At 33.3% G+C, this 19520-nt stretch overlaps 1 protein-coding gene across 7 annotated transcripts in view; it reads right to left on the reverse strand.

Annotated features, from left to right (window-relative positions):
• LOC149791200 (LIM and SH3 domain protein F42H10.3-like) overlaps nucleotides 1-19520 on the reverse strand; it is a 135135-nt gene that overhangs the window by 45146 nt on the left and 70469 nt on the right. For 5 of the 7 annotated variants that reach the window (XM_089969652.1, XM_089969653.1, XM_089969655.1 and 2 more), the window contains exons 4-6: nucleotides 18098-18202; nucleotides 8822-8996; nucleotides 3597-3659 (exon numbers count right to left, since the gene is read on the reverse strand). In XM_089969652.1, coding sequence (XP_089825778.1) covers nucleotides 3597-3659; nucleotides 8822-8996; nucleotides 18098-18202 — 343 coding nt within the window. The remainder of the gene's footprint in view (nucleotides 1-3596; nucleotides 3660-8821; nucleotides 8997-18097; nucleotides 18203-19520) is intronic. The other 2 variants (XM_089969657.1, XM_089969658.1) reach the window with 2 other exon arrangements.

Below are 19520 nucleotides of genomic sequence, written 5' to 3' on the forward strand. Positions count from 1 at the left end.
ATTGGAAGTCTTGACCATATGATGTCTTCCTCATTTGATATTTCTATTGGAAGTCTTGACCATATAATGTCTTCCTCATTTGATATTTCTACTGGAAGTCTTGACCATATAATGTCTTCCTCATTTAATATTTCTATTGGAAGTCTTGACCATATAATGTCTTCCTCATTTGATATTTCTATTGGAAGTCTTGACCATATAATGTCTTCCTCATTTGACATTTCTATTGGAAGTCTTGACCATATAAAGTCTTCCTCATTTGACATTTCTATTGGAAGTCTTGACCATATAATGTCTTCCTCATTTGACATTTCTATCGGAAGTCTTGACCATATAATGTCTTCCTCATTTGACATTTCTATCGGAAGTCTTGACCATATAATGTCTTCCTCATTTGACATTTCTATTGGAAGTCTTGACCATATAATGTCTTCCTCATTTGACATTTCTATTGGAAGTCTTGACCATATAATGTCTTCCTGATTTGATATTTCTATTGGAAGTCTTGACCATATAATGTCTTTCTGATTTGACATTTCTATTGGTAGTCTTGACCATATAATGTCTTCCTGATTTGACATTTCTATTGGTAGTCTTGACCATATAATGTCTTCCTGATTTGATATTTCTATTGGAAGTCTTGACCATATAATTTCTTCCTCATTTGATATTTCTATTGGAAGTCTTGACCATATAATGTCTTCCTCATTTGATATTTCTATTGGAAGTCTTGACCATATAATTTCTTCCTGGTTTGACATTTCTATTGGAAGTCTTGACCATATAATGTCTTCCTGATTTGATATTTCTATTGGAAGTCTTGACCATATAATGTCTTCCTGATTTGATATTTCTATTGGAAGTCTTGACCATATAATGTCTTCCTCATTTGATATTTATATTGGAAATCTTGACCATATAATTTCTTCCTGATTTGATATTACTATTGGTAACCATGGCAACTTATGTTTTCTTCCTGATTTGGTATTTTTATTGGTGACCTTGACCATGTAATTCCTTCTGATTTGGTATTTCTCTTGGTAACTTTTACCATGTATGGTTCTTCCTGAAACTGATATTTCTATTGTTAATCTTGACCATGTATTTTTCTTCCTGGTTTGATACTGGTAACCTTGACCAGCACTAAATGTTAGTATGTAGCAAGGTGTTAGTATAAGAATGGTTAGTTTTGTACAGAAAGAGTGATATAAATATTCTATATAGCTGAAATGCTAATGAAAAGGTGAATGATTATCGATACAGCTGAAATATAGATGAAAAGTCCGCCTGATCATTGTGACTGCATAAAATACTCTACATGTGTACAACAGGTAAAACATTTCAGGTATGAAATCACAAGGTATAATTTTTTAATAAATAAGACAGAGAATCGGATTGCAATTTTGATGAAACTGTCCCTACTTCTGTGCTAGTAAGCAAATTATCTTGACATAGTTATTTTTACAAAATTCCCTCACATTCGTTAATTCTAAAATAATGTTCTTATACTTACGATCTTTTATACTTGGATATCTTGTATACTTACAATCTTGTATACTTGGATATCTTGTATACTTACAATCTTGTATACTTGGATATCTTGTATACTTACAATCTTGTATACTTGGATATCTTGTATACTTGGATATCTTGTATACTTACAATCTTGTATACTGGATATCTTGTATACTTACAATCTTGTATACTTGGATATCTTGTATACTTACAATCTTGTATACTTGGATATCTTGTATACTTACAATCTTGTATACTTGGATATCTTGTATACTTACAATCTTGTATACTTGGATATCTTGTATACTTACAATCTTGTATACTTGGATATCTTGTATACTTACAATCTTGTATACTTGGATATCTTGTATACTTGGATATCTTGTATACTGGATATCTTGTATACTTTTGGAGATATAGGGAATATCATCGTTGAAATTTAAATCTGGTTTCCCTATTTTTCTTATTTATAACTGAATTGTTACCTGCAAGCTCTCCAATTCAGTGTTTATACACACAGCTCGCTGTTGTTGTTGTGGGGTTTAATGCCATTTTTCAGCACATGATAGGCTATGCATGGCGGCCAGTATTAATGGTGGAGGAAGAACCTGGGAAAACCCCAGGAAGAACCACCTACTGAAAGTCAAAGCTAATCCACATTTGCCAGATATATTCCATCTGTGTCTGTAGAGTTGAGTGTAATTTACACTTGGTGAGTGTAGTCCAATCAGTGCTAGTATATAATACTAGAAAAAGTAATTATACAACATTTACAACACACAAGTATAACATAATCAAGTCACTGTGAGTACTGTAAGTAGGATGAACAGTTTACAACCATACCTGCCTTTACATAATGATGCAGATTTTTCACACCTACACATTTTTCTATAAACTTTAAGTTGACTGAATAGTGTACACCCTGATACGGTGGAGATTATCTAATGGGAGATCTGGGTATATGCTGTTTGATTGTACTGATAGAAATGAGAATGAAACTTTTACAGCTTTTCTCTCCATATTAAGTTTTACAACCTTTCTCTGCATTTCAAGCATTTTTAGTTTATCCATGGTCTCCAAAACAACATTCATCCAATTTTAGATTGTTTGATAGATTATATCACTACTGACTAATCTTCATTATAACTAATTTCACCCAGTATCCATCCCCCACCCCTATCACTCTACTCTGCAACATATTATACAGTGACTTATAAATTCTAAAAAAATTACTGTTTTCAATTTTTTTAAAAAGAAGATGCATCAATTCTGTATGTTATTACTAAGAAATTGCTGTTAAAGCAATAAGTTCATAAAACATGCTGTACTGTTTTATGTCATATTTAATCTACAATCATACCTTGTTTATTTATCTCTATTAATCCAGTTATTATTTCATGCCAAGGAACAACATTTTCAAACAGTTAAATTAAAATGAACTTCATTAATTTAAATCAAATTCCAAAGTTACATTTTTGAAGCAGATGATTTACGGTGCATTAACAGTACTAGCTTATGCCACGAATTCATTTTTTTGTCATCCTTTTATTGCGACTGTGAACAGAAATGCATATTTTGGCCTTAATTTAAATTACTATATCTATTCATATAAGTCAGGTAAAACTGCCAACAACCATGATCTTTATCTGCTATCACATAACGTGCTGGAAAATCAACATCTATGTTGTTGGTTCAACTGATTACTTTAACAATCTGCAATGACTCAGATCTATTGGTGCATTTTGCAACAGCGTATCTGGGTCAATGCAGGCTACAGTTGAATCCGACTTATGCACATGTATATACAGCGGTGTTTATGACTGGGACTAGAATGATATTCACACTTATAATGAAGAACATTTAATTGGGGCCTTGAATATTGATAGTTTGAGACAAAGAAGACATCCATACAAATTTTTTCTCTTGAAATAAAAGTGAATTCATAGCATATTTGTGCAGTCACAAGGATTGGTAGATTTGAGACTCAGTCACAAGGATGAGTAGATTACATAACAAGATTATAAAATTAAAAGACCCTGTCTGCAGTATAGAATTAGCTGCTGGAAAACAAAAGAACATACTTCCTGATGCCACATCTGACGGGCGACGTTCCATAGGAGCCATTGTTACTTGAGATTTGAATTCTGGGAATGATATTACACAAGTCATAACAGGCAAACTAAAAAAACACTCAGAATATTTATCATGCATGGAAGCCATTTACAACAGATTCTTCAGAATGTCTAAATATTATATTGTTTGTGAATATAAACATGATCAATTTTGTTTTAAAAAATGGGATTTTCATTTTGGCTACTTATATTTTAGCAACATGGCTCTAAATAAATTATAATATTTAAGATGGTAAATTCTGATATTTACTTTTGCAGCCTCAATAGCAGACCACTCAATCACTAAAATATACCAAAGTCCCAAAAACTGCCTCTATACTGTGTAAAATTTTTTATAAAAATTACGATTTCCTGATAACACTCGGCTTGTGATACACTGCTTGGCTGTTCCTTACAAGTTGAAAATGGGATTTTCACCTGCCTGCTAAGAAACCCACATCACTGCTAAGAGTTACCCCATATCCGATTATGACAGCATATACCAAGAAATATCCAGTCTGATCGAAAACTGTCTAAGCTCTTGTGAAGCTTTCCATCTCGTTGCTATGGATACCACACCATTGCCAGGCAAGCAAGATAAAATCTGTATCACTCTTAACAAGATTGTTCAAAACTGGCACTGCTCTCTTGGAGAATAAGTTGAAAACAGATTTTCCGTAAAGGTGCTATGGAAGCCACAGAATTGCACAAAAGACCATTATGAATGCAAATTTGATAAATCATGCCCTAAGAAAAACTATCAAGTTTAAGAAACATTTGTTAAACCATTCTAGTGAGCAGATATTAAGTTTTCAACAGAGTTGCTATGGGAACCATCCTGTAAAACATTTTGATAGTGCATGTCCTACAAAAAATTCCAACCTGTAGTTTATTCCACACAGCATTGTGAATGATATCCTCGTCTGTACCTCAGTGAATTTTCAGGACAGCGTCTTGAAATATACATAAAATTACTAGATATGTTTCGTACACAAACTATTTCAATAGCATTTGTATCAACAAACAGTGTAAACTTGCCACTCATTACATGCTGAAACAGGGTGATTTGTTTATGTCAAATTCTTCTATGCTATCATATCATGTGGAAAAGTCAATTTTGTTTATTAAGGGGTGATCAGCTTTCCTATTTGACCCTGATGTAGTTGCCTCCCTTTGATTTCTTTGCATTATTAAAAACTGACTCTTCCAGAGCTCAAGACAAACATGGCAGATTACATGATTACAGACCAGTCTTTTTCAGCATGTATGAATGATGTTTAAATCAATAATGCACTAAACAGATTCAGTAATTTTAGAGATGATGTGAAAATTCAATGAGAAACAGCTGAGGTATCATTCGCAGTTCCGTGTGGAAGGAACTATAGTTTAAGCAAAATTGGTTCATTCCTTGTAAAGAAGTCAAGAATAGTATTCCATCTGGTTGCTATGGAAGCCACACCATTGGTAGCACAACCGTGGTAGCCATAACTGTAACGTAACATGCCATAAAGATAAATATTCCGGCGTATCTGATAAAATTGTCTCAGCCCATCTAGAGAAGCTGAAATTGGTATCCATATCATTGCAACAGAAAACACACCACTACTAGAGATTCAATCCTGAACAAAATTATGGCAGAGCAGATCCCATGAAACACACCTACCATTTCAATCCAAACTGGTCCAGCAGATTTTTTGGGAAGGAGGGGATTTTTTTTAATAGATAAAAGTTGAAAACAGCAAATGCGAATGGACAGACTGATGGATGAATGCATTTTTGGATGCAGTATCATGCCATAAGATACATGGCTTTTGGCTACATGGACTAAAAGTTTACCTCAAAACAACTCTGGTATGTTAATTTTTTTATGATATAGATGACAGTTTCCTAGTTTCATTACAAATGGCTTCCATTGTAGTTCATCCAATTACCTTGAATAATGAAAGATAAAAACTCTCACTCAATTTAAGTTATTTTCCATGCATGTTACATTCCCTGGCTAGATCTTTTTTTTATGACATTTCTTCTACTGTAAATCTGATCCTTTTAAAAATCAACTAGCTAAATTGCTGAAATGAAAAAGACACTGAAGATTACAAATAAGCATTACAAAATTAAATGGACATTTTAAAATTTACAGCAGTGAAAATCGGATCAAAATCTGACAAGCAGCTTTAAACCCATGAGAAGTTAAATCAGAAGAGACAACCCATCACAGTGTATTACCTTTTCCTGTTTGATGAGATCACAGATGAGAAAAACTAATGTACAATAATTTCACTTTTCTTTAACATTATTGATGATCCTTTCTTTATCTTTCATTCTGAGAAACCCCAAACAACTAAACTGAAATTCATATAAACATAAACACAAATTTAAATGAGAATACAAATTACTTATATTATAATATACTTATATTATAATAATCAAGTTGGTGTTTGAACAGTCTCCATTTGATTTTCTGTCAAAATTAACCAGAAAAATCTCCACTTTCAACATATTCAGTTCATTGAAATACAAGTAATGTCCTCTAGATATAATGTTCAATTAGGAAATTTAAATTTTATTTATGCCATTAAATTTCAAACATAACTGCTAAAAAATTATCCAGACAGCTATCTCATCTTCCACAACTTCACATTTATTTTTTCATTTACCTATAACATGAATATTATTGCATTACCAGAGTTATCTCCCTTGACATTCTTCACCCTTAAATTTCTCAAAAACTAATTCTGTTAGACTTTTCAGTCATTTATGTTAAGATGTCCTCTTCATTTCAATTATATTTCTAAACTTCAGTGTCATTTTATAGGTTCAAAAATAAAGAAAAATAAACAAAAGCTCTGAATAAAGACAAGTTCACAAGAAAATCAACAGATCCGCACATACATAAGATGCCATCAATAACTGTATTGATCAGTTTATTTTTATTATTATTTCATAATTGTTAACAGTGAAGTCACTAATGTGGTAGACTATGGTATAAATAATTTTGCAAAAGGCATACTGATTGTATTTTGTCTCAATGAATTCCTACACTGAAACTCAATAAAAAGTTATTTTGTCTGGTTTTTTTTTTAATTCTTCAGGTTTCTGTAACATATTTTACACATGCCCTGCATAAAAAAATATAGTGAATTTGTCATATTTCTTGGGGTAGCAGTTTCATGGATGACTCAGCATACAATGATCATTTTGTGGAAATGAACAATAATCATTTTGTGGAAACGAACAATGATCATTTTGTGGAAACAAACAATAATCATTTTGTAGAAACGAATGGACCATTTATCCAAAACACGAATTTTAAATACTGCAAAAACTGTCAGTTGGAGCAAAACCATGTAAATATATCAATTCACAGTAATAATACAAATATTTCCTTGCAATGGCATCTTATGTACAGGGAGAGAAAACAACTTGAAATACAACCTGGTATAAAGGCATTATTGTTTCTGCTGCCTGCTGGGAAGACTAGAAATTGGGAATGATATAAGATATACCTTTATAAACATTGCTGACATTTTGTAATTACACATTATCTGGATAAAATCTTAAACTAGAAATGCCAAAGAGAAATTTACACACATTCATGCAGTATACATATGCATTCTAGTAAAACTTGGCAATGCACTCTATGAACATTTCCTCCAATAGTGTGTATGCAAAATAATGTACCCTGAATTCATCTATTTTCCAGTATATCAACTGGTGTGGCTTTAGGAAAATTGACATTTTTGTCTGTACTTAAACTCATTGATTTTGAAAGATATCTATTTGTGGGCATCAATTTTATAGGAAGATTCTACAATGGGATGGTAAATTCTACGATTGGATGTTAAAATTGTTATTTGTAACAACCACAAAATACATGAAAGCCACACAAAAAATAGTGAATTCACAGCACATTATGTCACTGGAGAAAATCTGAACACCTACACAAGAAAAAAAAAAAAACAAGAACCCCCCCCACTTTCGTGCAAATTCATGCAATATCCATCCTCACTGAACCTACTTACCAATACGTGTATTATTACTGCCTATTTACCAATACATGTTTTATTACTGCCTATTTACCAATACATGTTTTATTACTGCCTATTTACCAATACATGTTTTATTACTGCCTATTCACCAATACATGTTTTATTACTGCCTATTTAGCAATACATGTTTTATTACTGCCTATTCACCAATACATGTTTTATTACTGCCTATTTACCAATACATGTTTTATTACTGCCCATTTACCAATACATGTTTTATTACTGCCTATTTCTACTACACAAAATAATGTTTTCATGTCTAAGTCACACAGATTGATGGGCTTCAAATTTAATGCATTGAACATGTTATCTGAAGCAATAAGATCAATGTGTCTTGCCCACAGAAACACCACAGCAGCTGACCTGGGCTGATCCCATTCTGGGAATTGAACACATAACTGTCTGGTCACAAATCCAGTATCTTAACCACTCAATCAACATGCTTCCAAGTCTAACAATATAGAAGCTGCCTACAGTTTCTCATGTATCACACTGCCCCAAGTAGGAAAAGCAACTGGGAGATCAGAATCTGAATTTTAGACTTATGCAGGTAACTGATATTTGTTTTGGAGTACAACTTTAGCAAAGGGAAATAACCCCTGTAACCCAGTACATGCCTTCTGGGGATGAAAGGACAAATGCACATACCAAAGTTATTTTTGCCCTGGGACAGTCCTTACACTTGGAAACCAAGCCAAACAGCTCAAACTTTCAGTTGGGGGTTAAAATGAGGAAGCACACATATAATCCTTTTGCAAACACAGAGTTCTAGCCAAATTGAAATGCAATTTTTGGCAACAATATGTGATGTTTTAAGTGCATTCCTAAGGTCAAGGCTATGAGGAAATTATGATTAATTTCGTTCAAGTAAATGCTGTACAGCAAGTGAAGACGTCCGACTCTAACTGTCCCAACACAAGCTCTTGTTCCAAAAAAGGAATGCATTATCCCACTCTGGTATTAAATATATATCATCACAATATTTAGGTCACAGTGTCTCTGACATAAAGAAATGTGTTCATGGAACAAAAATGCCCAATGACAGTGACCTAAATGAAAAATTAAATCCTACACATACATAAAAGGAGAACACTATATGCCCCCACTACTTGATAAATCCCGGTGCCTATTATATTTTATTTATACCTGTAACTTGCTCAGCAGGTCTTCTCATCTCCTGGCTCTCACGGCGCTCACGGACCTGATGATATTCAACATTACTAATAGTCTGCATTGTCTGTTTTGCCCGCAGGGTCACAGGGTCATCCGTTACCAGATGGTACTTCCCCTTCTCCTTCTCAAAGTCTTCATGATACTTAATCTGGGAAACAGAAGATGTTCAACAATAAACCACCATACAAATGAGAAACAGGTGTTCAATGATAAACAACCATACAACTAGGAAACAGGTTCTATGATATAAAAAAAAACTGTCATTTTTGAACATTGTGTTTCTTTAACAGTCAAACCTCCCTTAATGGACCATTATCAAGCAACCAACTCTTTTAGCCACATTCTCAAGGTCTGTTGCACCATATTCTTGTAAAAACAAACGTCTATTTTGGGACCAATAGACCTATTCCCCTACGATGTCATGCATGTAATAAAGCACTACATACAAACCGCACTGTGGTTTTGAAAGGAGTATTTCTTCCCTCTGTGATTTCAACTGATTAAATAACTGATGACAGAGATTGTTCTTAATGTAAATTTTGAACTGAAGATCTAAATGTCTGATTTGTTTTTCTTTACTACTCAGTATAATTTGCAATGAAATTCCACTTAACAGTAGCTTGTTGTTCGTGCCGAGAAACTCATAAAAAAGGAAATAATCTTGTAAATTCTGAAGCCCCATGCCAAGAGTCAATATTTTGCCATATGCAATGGTATCTTCATAGTAAATCTGCCATATACTTAAGTAGTATTAATCAACTTGTGTAGTTTTAACATGATGTTCCTAAACAGTCAATTTTATATTAATAGCCAACCAACTTAGTACAAACAACAAGTATGGTCTGTCACAACACTGTCCAGTGGTATTTCTCATCATCAATGACACCAGTTTCGAGTTATATTTTTGATGGTCAGTAACAGCAGTTTACAGTTGTAAAACTTGTAAAAGCTTCCAGAGATAAATGTAATGAATATGCTAAATATTACTTTTGTTTATTCAGTACACAGAAAAAAAATGGACAAAGTTAAATATAAGTCTTTTATGGCATTCATTCCAAACTTCATAAAACTTTAGCAACAAAAATTCAAACATTTAAAACATTATTACAAAAATGTAAATAAAAATCCAGTAATGTTTACTATCTTCCCTTCACTGGCTTTCAAGCATTCAGACATTTATAAGAAGCTACAAAATATATATTGAATATGTAATCATTTTCTGTGATACCGAGTTTTCATTGAAAATTTTTAAAAGTTATAAATACTCTAAATAACTCTAAATGGTATGGGACATTATGAGACTAGTGGACATTGGTAACTCTACATGGAATGGGACATTATGAGACTGGACAGTGATAACTCTAATTGGGATAGGACATGATGAGACTAGTGGACATTGGTAACTCTAGATGAGATGGGGCATGATGGGGTGTGTGTGTGAGATTAGGACTTTTAACATAGCTTTTTAAAAAATTCAGTCATATCGCTACGATGTCTGCAATGTGGCAGTTTATAGTGATGTCTAGCACTGGGGCATCATGTCGCAGACATGTAGCATGATGTCCACCTCAGTCACATTATCCTGACACCAGGCCAACCAGTCCTAACACTAACCTCTTAATGCTGAGCACCAAGTGAGGCAGCTGTTATACCATTTTTTTAAAGTTTTTGGTATGACCAAGGTAAACGCTCTAAACACTGGGCCACTGGAGTGGTCGGGGGCATGATGGGACTAGTGGACACTGGTAACACTAAATAGGATGGGACATGATGAGACTAGTGGACACTGGTAACTCTTGATGGGATGGGACATTATGAGACTAGTGGACATTGGTAACTCTAGACGGAATGGGGCATGATGAGACTAGTGGACATTGGTAACTCTAGATGGAATGGGGCATGATGGGACAAGTGGACATTGGTAACTCTAGATGGGATGGGACATTATAAGACTAGTGGACATTGGTAACTCTAGGTGGGATGGGACATTATAAGACTAGTGGACATTGTAACTCAAGATGGGATGGGACATGATGAGACTAGTGGACACAGGTAACTATAGATGGAATGTGACAAAATGGAATGACATAAGTAACACTAAGTAGGAAGTGGCATTATCGAATAAGATGGACTAACATGAAACACTAGATGGGATGAAATACAATGAGACAAGATGACAAGGGGAATGGACATGGTAACACTAGGCAGGAAATGGCATTATGGGACAAGATGAATGGACATGGCAACACTAGGCAGGAAATGGCATTATGGGACATGATAGACTAACATGAAACTAGATGAGATGCAATATGATGAGACAAGATGAATGGACATGGTAACACTTGATGTCCTCTTCATAGAAATGGCAGTGGCATAAAAAGATGTATTATGTGCTAATTGTTTTGTTTCTTAACAATCACATGGCTTCAGGTCTTTTTTTAATGCACAAGTGCATACACATGAAAAATCTCTGACCATCAGAAAGATTCCCCATTTCAGACTCTAAAATGAAAATGAGAAAAACTGGAAAAATCCCCCTGATGTTAATCAAGAATATATATATATATATATATATATATATATATGAACAAATGAGAAAAAAAATCTTCCTGAAGGCTGTTCTAGACGTATCACAACATGTATGCAAGCAGCAGCACCAGGCATACAAAGATAACATTGAAAATATCTATGGAATATTTTTTAAATAACAATGATATAGCATAGCACATGATTTGCAAATTATGACATTTTTTATATTAGTATATGTTATGGATTCATGCCAATGACAAATTTTTGATGATAGAATCTGTTACTGAAATAAATGAAAATATGTTAATTAATATGACACTGTAATACAGATGAAATTGTCTAAAGGTAAGGCTTATCTGTTTACAAAACCACCGCCTTAAGATTACCATAGTTGTACAGTGCAATGTTCAAGTATGAAAGGTAATGTCATCTTCTCTCCCTCCCCCCCACCCAATTCTGCACAGACACATGATGTGAAAATGGTTTTAAAAAATTTCACTGTTGCATTTGTTTCTAGTTAAAAAGCTTACCAATGTATCAAACACTGAATTGTCCCAAGGCAATCAGAATATTGTGTCTTTCCCAGAAGCAAATGCCAGTCATTGATCTGGCAGGAATCTGAACCAGCACTTGTCTGGTCATGTGACTAGCTTATTTGAGCACTGGGCCACCATGGCTCCTTCACAGTGCTTGAATTTGTAAAAATAAAAATTGTTATAAATAGTCCACCTGACCTTTCTTTTCCTCATTCTGGGTTTATAAAGTTTTCAATGTTTTTTCCCCCGTCAATCCTCCATAACATTAATTTTAGAAAACCTCTAATGGCCATCATGTATAGCCTATTAAATGGCATTAAACCTACAAACAAAAATTTAATAAATCCTCTCCAGATCTGGTACTGTACAGAATTATTTTTGCATCTTTGACTTTGTATCATATTTGCAACCTATCAGAATTCCATAACAAAAAAATGTCATTTTATATTTTTGTATTTGTTCTTGGTTTTAATGGCTCTTTTAGCACGTTATAATTATTACGCTGATGCAATGGGAGCCAAGTGCCTTCCTAAGGACACACCACAGCTGGTTACCTGGTCTAGCCCATGCTGATATCAATCCTGTGACCCATAGATTATAGTGTGTGTGCTTCAGAAACTAAAGTTCTTCATGTCTTCAAATGTATAGATGGCAAGTGGACCATGTCTGCAACCTGATGAGAATAGTCATGTCTACTTCAAACTCCCTGTCATATTCAAACTCCTCCCTGTCTTATTCAAACTCTCTGTCATATTCAAACTCTGTCATATTCAAACTCCCTGTCATATTCAAACTCCCTGTCAGATTAAAACTCCCTTGCCATATTCAAACTCCATCATATTCAAACTCCCTGTCATATTCAAACTCCCTGTCAGATTCAAACTCCCTGTCTTATTCAAACTCCCTGTCAGATTCAAACTCCATGTCATATTGAAACTCCCTGTCATATTCACCTGTCATCACACAGTCTAGGTTTGTTAGTCATGCATAAATAAATTCATTTCACAACATACATTTTAAAACAAGCTCAAGCAAACTTGAGGTGAATCTAACTCCACCGTCATTAACTCAGTAACTCATTTTGAAGCTCTACATTTCTAACTGAAATTATTCTTGAAAAAAACAAAAGTTTTGTCAAATGGATCTTCTTTACAAAAGTTCACAATTCTGCTGTAGCATTTTGCAAGTCATCTCTTGTATGTATTAAAAACTTGAAAACCTAAACTTGACACCGGTTATCTAGATAATACACTTGCTATTTGTGTTATTATTTTGTATTATTTATTATTTTGTATTATTATTTGAAATTGATTTTTCAAACTTTAAGATGATGGACTTTATTGGGCATAAACTAGAATGAGTGACAGTACCCTGTATTTAAAAAAAACTGGAGGAAAAAAGTTACAACTCGTTCCAAAATGAATGAGACAATGCCCAATAAAGGCACATTTAGGTCTATGAAAGAATGTTCATATCAAACCGCATCCAAATATATTAAATGGTTACTGAGCTACAATTAAATTTACTTATACTGCATCAAGTACGCAAGTTTCATTTTTAGATGTAAATGTAATAAAAAATATTGATAACACTATCTCTACAAATATTCATATCAAAGAAACTAATATCCACCAATATGTAGAATATTCTTCATGTCATCCCATGTCATGTAAAAATGGCATACCATATAGCCAGGCCAAAAGATACTGACGCATTATTTCAGATGATTGTCAATTACAAAATTCTTTGAATAAATTACGAACTTATTTCCAAAATAGAAATTATCCTACATACATAATTGATTCTGCACTGAACAAAGCCCTTAATCTTACTCAACATGAGGCTTTAAACACAGCAGAATGTAAAATAGAGAGAGATGTAATTCCTTTCACAATACAATATAATCCTTCATTACCTAATATAGGTCATATAATTAATAAATATTATAGTCTCCTAAATTTATCCAATAAAACTAGCGTCAAATCACTTTACAAAATTAAACCAGTTCTCGCTTATAGAAGACCCAAGAATTTGCAAGATTTTTTAATCAGAACTAAACAGACAGAAAATAAAAAAAATACACTTTTCATCATCTAAATGTAACAGACACCTGTGCTCTCAATGTGCAAACATAAGAGAAAGTACTTCTTTCAGTAGTGCTAATACAAAAGAGGTATTTTCTCTATGCGATAACACTAACTGCATATCAACTGATGTGATTTATTTAATAACCTGTAAAAAATGTAGCATGCAATATGTTGGACAAACACTACAACAAGTCTCTAAGAGAATGAATAATCATCACTTTCATATAAAAAATTATAGAGATCTTCAGTTTTCCTCTAATGTTTCAACACACTTTAACACCAATAATCACTCTCTACTTGATTTTTCTTTCATGCCAATAGATATTGTGCATGGTGACATGAATAGACTCATAAAAGAAACTTATTGGATTCATAAGTTAGATACTCTGTATCCTAATGGACTTAATGCTAATGCACTATATAAAATTGTATAATTTACATTGATATATTGTATATCCTTTATAACAATATAATTATATGTATGACTGTTTGTCTCTAATTTATTTTATTATTTTAATTAAATTACAGACACGTGTATGATGATAAAGGTAATTGCTATGGTTGATATTATCCCTAATTAAATTACAGACAGGTGTTTGAATGGAAAAGGTAATTACTACGGTTGCTAGTATCCCTAATTAAATTACAGACACATGTATGACAGAAAAGGTAATTGCTATGGTTGCTATTATCCCTAATTAAATTACAGACGTGTATGAATGGAAAAGGTAATTACTATGGTTGCTAGTATCCCTAATTAAATTACAGATGTGTATGAATGGAAAAGATAATTATCATGATTGCTAGCATCCCTAATTAAATTACAGACACAAGTCTGAATGGAAAAGATAATTACCACAATTGCTAGCATCCCAAATTAAATTACAGACATGTGTTTGAATGGAAAAGGTAATTACTACGGTTGCTAGCTTCCCTAATAAAATTTCAGACAAGTATATGAATGGAAAGGGTAATTACTATGATTGCTAACATCCCTAATTAAATTAGAGACATGTGTATGAATGGAAAAGATAATTACCACAATTGCTAGCATCCCTAAATAACAGACACGTGTTTGAATGGAAAAGATAATTACCACAATTGCTAGCATCCCTAATTAAATTACAGAAATGTGTTTTAATGGAAAAGGTAATTACTATGGTTGCTAGCATCCCTAATTAAATTACAGACAGTGTATGAATGGAAAAGGTAATTACCACAATTGCTAGCATCCCTAATTAAACTACAGACACGTGTTTGAATGGAAAAGGTAATTACTATGGTTGCTAGCATCCCTAATTAAATTACTGTTCATTGCATTCTTACCATGATTTGTTAGATTCCTATGCTACAAACCATTCATGGATACAAAACAAGACTGCATGCCAAAACTGGAATGACTGATATTGAAAATGGGGACTGAAGCTGCATGATGACAATGAATGTTGCCACAAAATATCAAAGTTAACACTAAGCAAAAGACCATTAGATTGGACTTTCCACTGACTGAAAGTTGTAAAAACGATTCTCCAAGCTGGCAATTAAGACCGCATTAATAAAAACAGAATATGTCAGGACCTGACTGATTAAAAAAATTAAAGCAAAGTGCAATGTTAAGTCAGGCAAATTTTTTTTTCCTTTCAAAAATAAATTAACAAGTCATGTAAATAATCGTTCTGTGAGAGATAAGAAAACTTGTTACCTTAACCAAAGTATAATTCTTACAACTATTACAAGTAACTTGTGGCAGGTCAGCAGAATAATATTGGCTGGAGATACTTATACCTTTGCTATCAAAAACATGGATTTATGTACAACTACAGTCGCTTGTCTATTTGGGTCGGAACACTTGAAACATGATGTCCAAGTGGGAATGAGATTTATCAGCTAGCAGGCAGTGGTAAAAACATCAATTTAATGATGTTTCAACTGTGAAATTTGATCAAGCACTTGTTGGGGATATGTTCCTATTTTAGTAACACTGATTATAACAGTGCTTTCTCCAGGCTGCACACATGCACCTTTTTTATATATAGAAAAGCCTAATTTGAAATGGCTCAGCAACAAATCACAAAAATCAAGTGAGATATAACCTAGCTTGTGCTCTGTGTCCCGACTATTGGGCAAGTCCGTTAAAGGACCCGACTATTGGGCAAGTCCGTTAAAGGATCAGGACACCCGACTTTATTATTCATGCCAAGCATGCAGGGTTCCCAATGATCAAGATGACCTTGTGCTTCAATAAAGCTTGAAACAAGCGAATCACACCGAATGAAAGACCATCCTACTTTTATTCCTAAATACTTCTTAAAAGATTAATGTTCTGATAAAAATGCAAGTGCTATGCATTCAAACGACATACTGAAATAATGAACCGTAAAACAAAGTGTAATAATGAACTGGAATAATTATAATAATGAATTGTAATAATGAAGATTACAATGGGGGCATTGCCCCAACATTTAACACAATAACCAGGAATGGCAGTCTGGATAAACATGCATACTTAATGCACACACAGCTGAATAATCACACACCAACAGTGATCCTAAATAAAAACATACAATTCAAAATGACCAAAATAATTTTTTTAAAAAATAAATGTAGAAATATAAAATATGCAAAGGTACTCTGTTACTTTGCTTATTGTCTGCTGACATTACTATGATGAATAAGAACATATAAAAATTATTTATCAGTAATTCAGTATCAAGAAAAAGTTCTTGTTGAAAGTTACTGCAGTTATTTTAAGGAATTTAATTCTTACAACTGTGGTTATGTAATAAAGGAAGCAGTAAGTTCCTTCCAGATAAGGAAATGAGAGGCAGAGCATCCTGAATATCATAAGGCCCCAACCTGGGGCTTTTTTCCATGGAAAAGGAGAGAAAACAATGCTTTACATAATGTCAGAGCAATCAGACTAATTTAAGGTTCAAATAAGAACTAAAGCTACCTCATTAATGTGTGTAGCTGGTTATTATGTGGTCCTTTTATAAAGCTACAATTAAGTTTCATCCAAATCTAGCGATGAATAAACCCTTTACTGAATTCCCAAGGTCAGGAAGTCAGACCCCAGATAATCTCTTTGGTATGTACAGATTTTAATCTATTGATGAATAAACCCTCTACTGAATTCCCAAGGTCAGGAAGTCAGACCACAGATAATCTCTTTGGTATGTACAGATTTTAATCTATTGATGAATAAACCCTCTACTGAATTCCCAAGGTCAGGAAGTCAGACCACAGATAATCTCTTTGGTATGTACAGATTTTAATCTATTGATGAATAAACCCTCTACTGAATTCCCAAGGTCAGGAAGTCAGACCACAGATAATCTCTTTGGTATGTACAGATTTTAATCTATTGATGAATAAACCCTCTACTGAATTCCCAAGGTCAGGAAGTCAGACCACAGATAATCTCTTTGGTATGTACAGATTTTAATATGTTGATGAATAAACCCTCTACTGAATTCCCATGGTCAGGAAGTCAGACCCCAGATAATCTCTTTGGTATGTACAGATTTTAATCTATTGATGAATAAACCCTTTACTGAATTCCCAAGGTCAGGAAGTCAGACCCCAGATAATCTCTTTAATATGTACAGATTTTAATCTGTTGATGAATAAACCCTAGATCTACATGATACAAGGGTGAAAACAATGTTTCATCCCAATTTTATCATCAGCAAAAGTGTGCCATCTTCATCAGCCAATCAGACCCCAGATCACCACGTTATTATGCATGGTCTTTGCTAGTTACTATTCTTAGAACTTGTTCTTGTAAACCTGCATTGGCAGCTTAATCCAACTCTAATCATTATTAAGGCCTCTAGTGGGTCCACAATATCAAAGCCATCTGTGCAACACTGTACTGCCATATTATAAAAAATAAATAAACATAAAATATGCTTTGCCTAAATCTTAAAAGTCCATCAAAAGCCTTTTAAAAGTCCATCAAAAGCCTTGCTGTTAGTATAAATTTTTTGCACTTCTAAACAACATCCACAACTTTGTTAGTATAATATCTTCAGAAACAAAATGCTTAATGCACAGACTGCAGGATATGCCATGCTGAGAGGACAAGCAGTCACTACCAGACTGGTATTCTTTGTATTCTGTAGATTTCTTTGCATATCCAGCGTGTCTGCAATTTGAACACACTGGCCCTTAGATTTCTCAAAGTCACTGTGATAGAGAACCTGTTGAGAGAGAAAGAAGTGGCAAAGCAGAGCTGATCTACATGGAGAAAAAATTAAGTCAAACTTAGAGACACAAAGAAACAAGGTTAATATCTTCATTACAAGGCAATCCATATTGTCAATAATGACCATACTGCCTGAAATACAATTATGTCATCAATAATTCTTATCATAGGTTTCTCAATTTTAGAAAATAAGAACAATCCATTAATGATTCATTTAGCATGTTTCTATTATGACTTATTATTTTGTATAGCATGTTTCCGTTTGGACTTATTTTGTATAACATTCTTCTATTAGGACTTGTTCTTATTTATACATACTTTTATTAGGACTTGTTTGTACTTTTTTAAATACATGTTTCTATTAGGACTTGTTATTATTTTTATAGCAGGTTTCTTTTGGGATTTTTTTTATATAACATTTTTCTATTAGGACTTGTTGCTATTTTTTATATTTTTCTATTAGGACTTGATGCTATTTTTTTCATGTTTCTATTAGGATTTGTTCTTATTTATACATACTTTTATTAGGACTTGTTCCTACCTTTTTTTTTACATGTTTCTATTAGGACTTGTTATTACTTTATATAATGTTTAACTTTCTGAAGACTACAACAACTGTTAACTATGATGCATTGTATGAGAACCAAGTGTTGTTGTCACTATTGTTGGTGTTAATGTTGTAAATCTTGAGATTCTGTTTTACTACAGTAAAGGACTTGCATCAAATTTGAAAGGGTTTGAACCTAAACCTGCTGCATTGAGACCTAATCCAGTGTTTATTTTAGAATGTGTGATTGCCAACAAAATGTATCTATCAATCAAAAGAATGCTCACACAGTCAATCTCTTTTTGTATGCCTTCATTGTATCCCTCCTATACTGATACTCCTAGACCAAGACTGTGATTACACTTTAGACCACTCTGCCTCACAGCTCTACAAAATCTGAGGATATTTTTGTACATTTACTTGGATGCACACAATTTGAGCCTATTTAAAAATAGTTTAAAATGTTAACTTGTGTTTAAAATGAAGGCTGATATACGATTTTTATATTATCATCCCTAATTATATAATTGCAGTTCCTACTGATCCACTTCATCGGTTATCATTCTATTACTGTAAAAATACAATAAATGCAAACAGCTACACATTTTAGTTGCATAATTTATCACCATATGTAACTGCAAATAGCTTGATTGAAACAAAAATTCTGGAGACTTGCTCTACAGAGGAATTATACAAATAGATACCAATAACGGAATTGCTGAAGCAGGAAACTTCATCATGGCAATCTCCCTTTGTGATATGCAGT

The sequence above is a fragment of the Sinohyriopsis cumingii genome, chromosome 9, assembly GCF_028554795.1.
Source record: "Sinohyriopsis cumingii isolate HCF-2022 chromosome 9, ASM2855479v2, whole genome shotgun sequence".
NCBI classification, from domain to species: Eukaryota; Metazoa; Mollusca; class Bivalvia; order Unionida; family Unionidae; genus Sinohyriopsis; species Sinohyriopsis cumingii.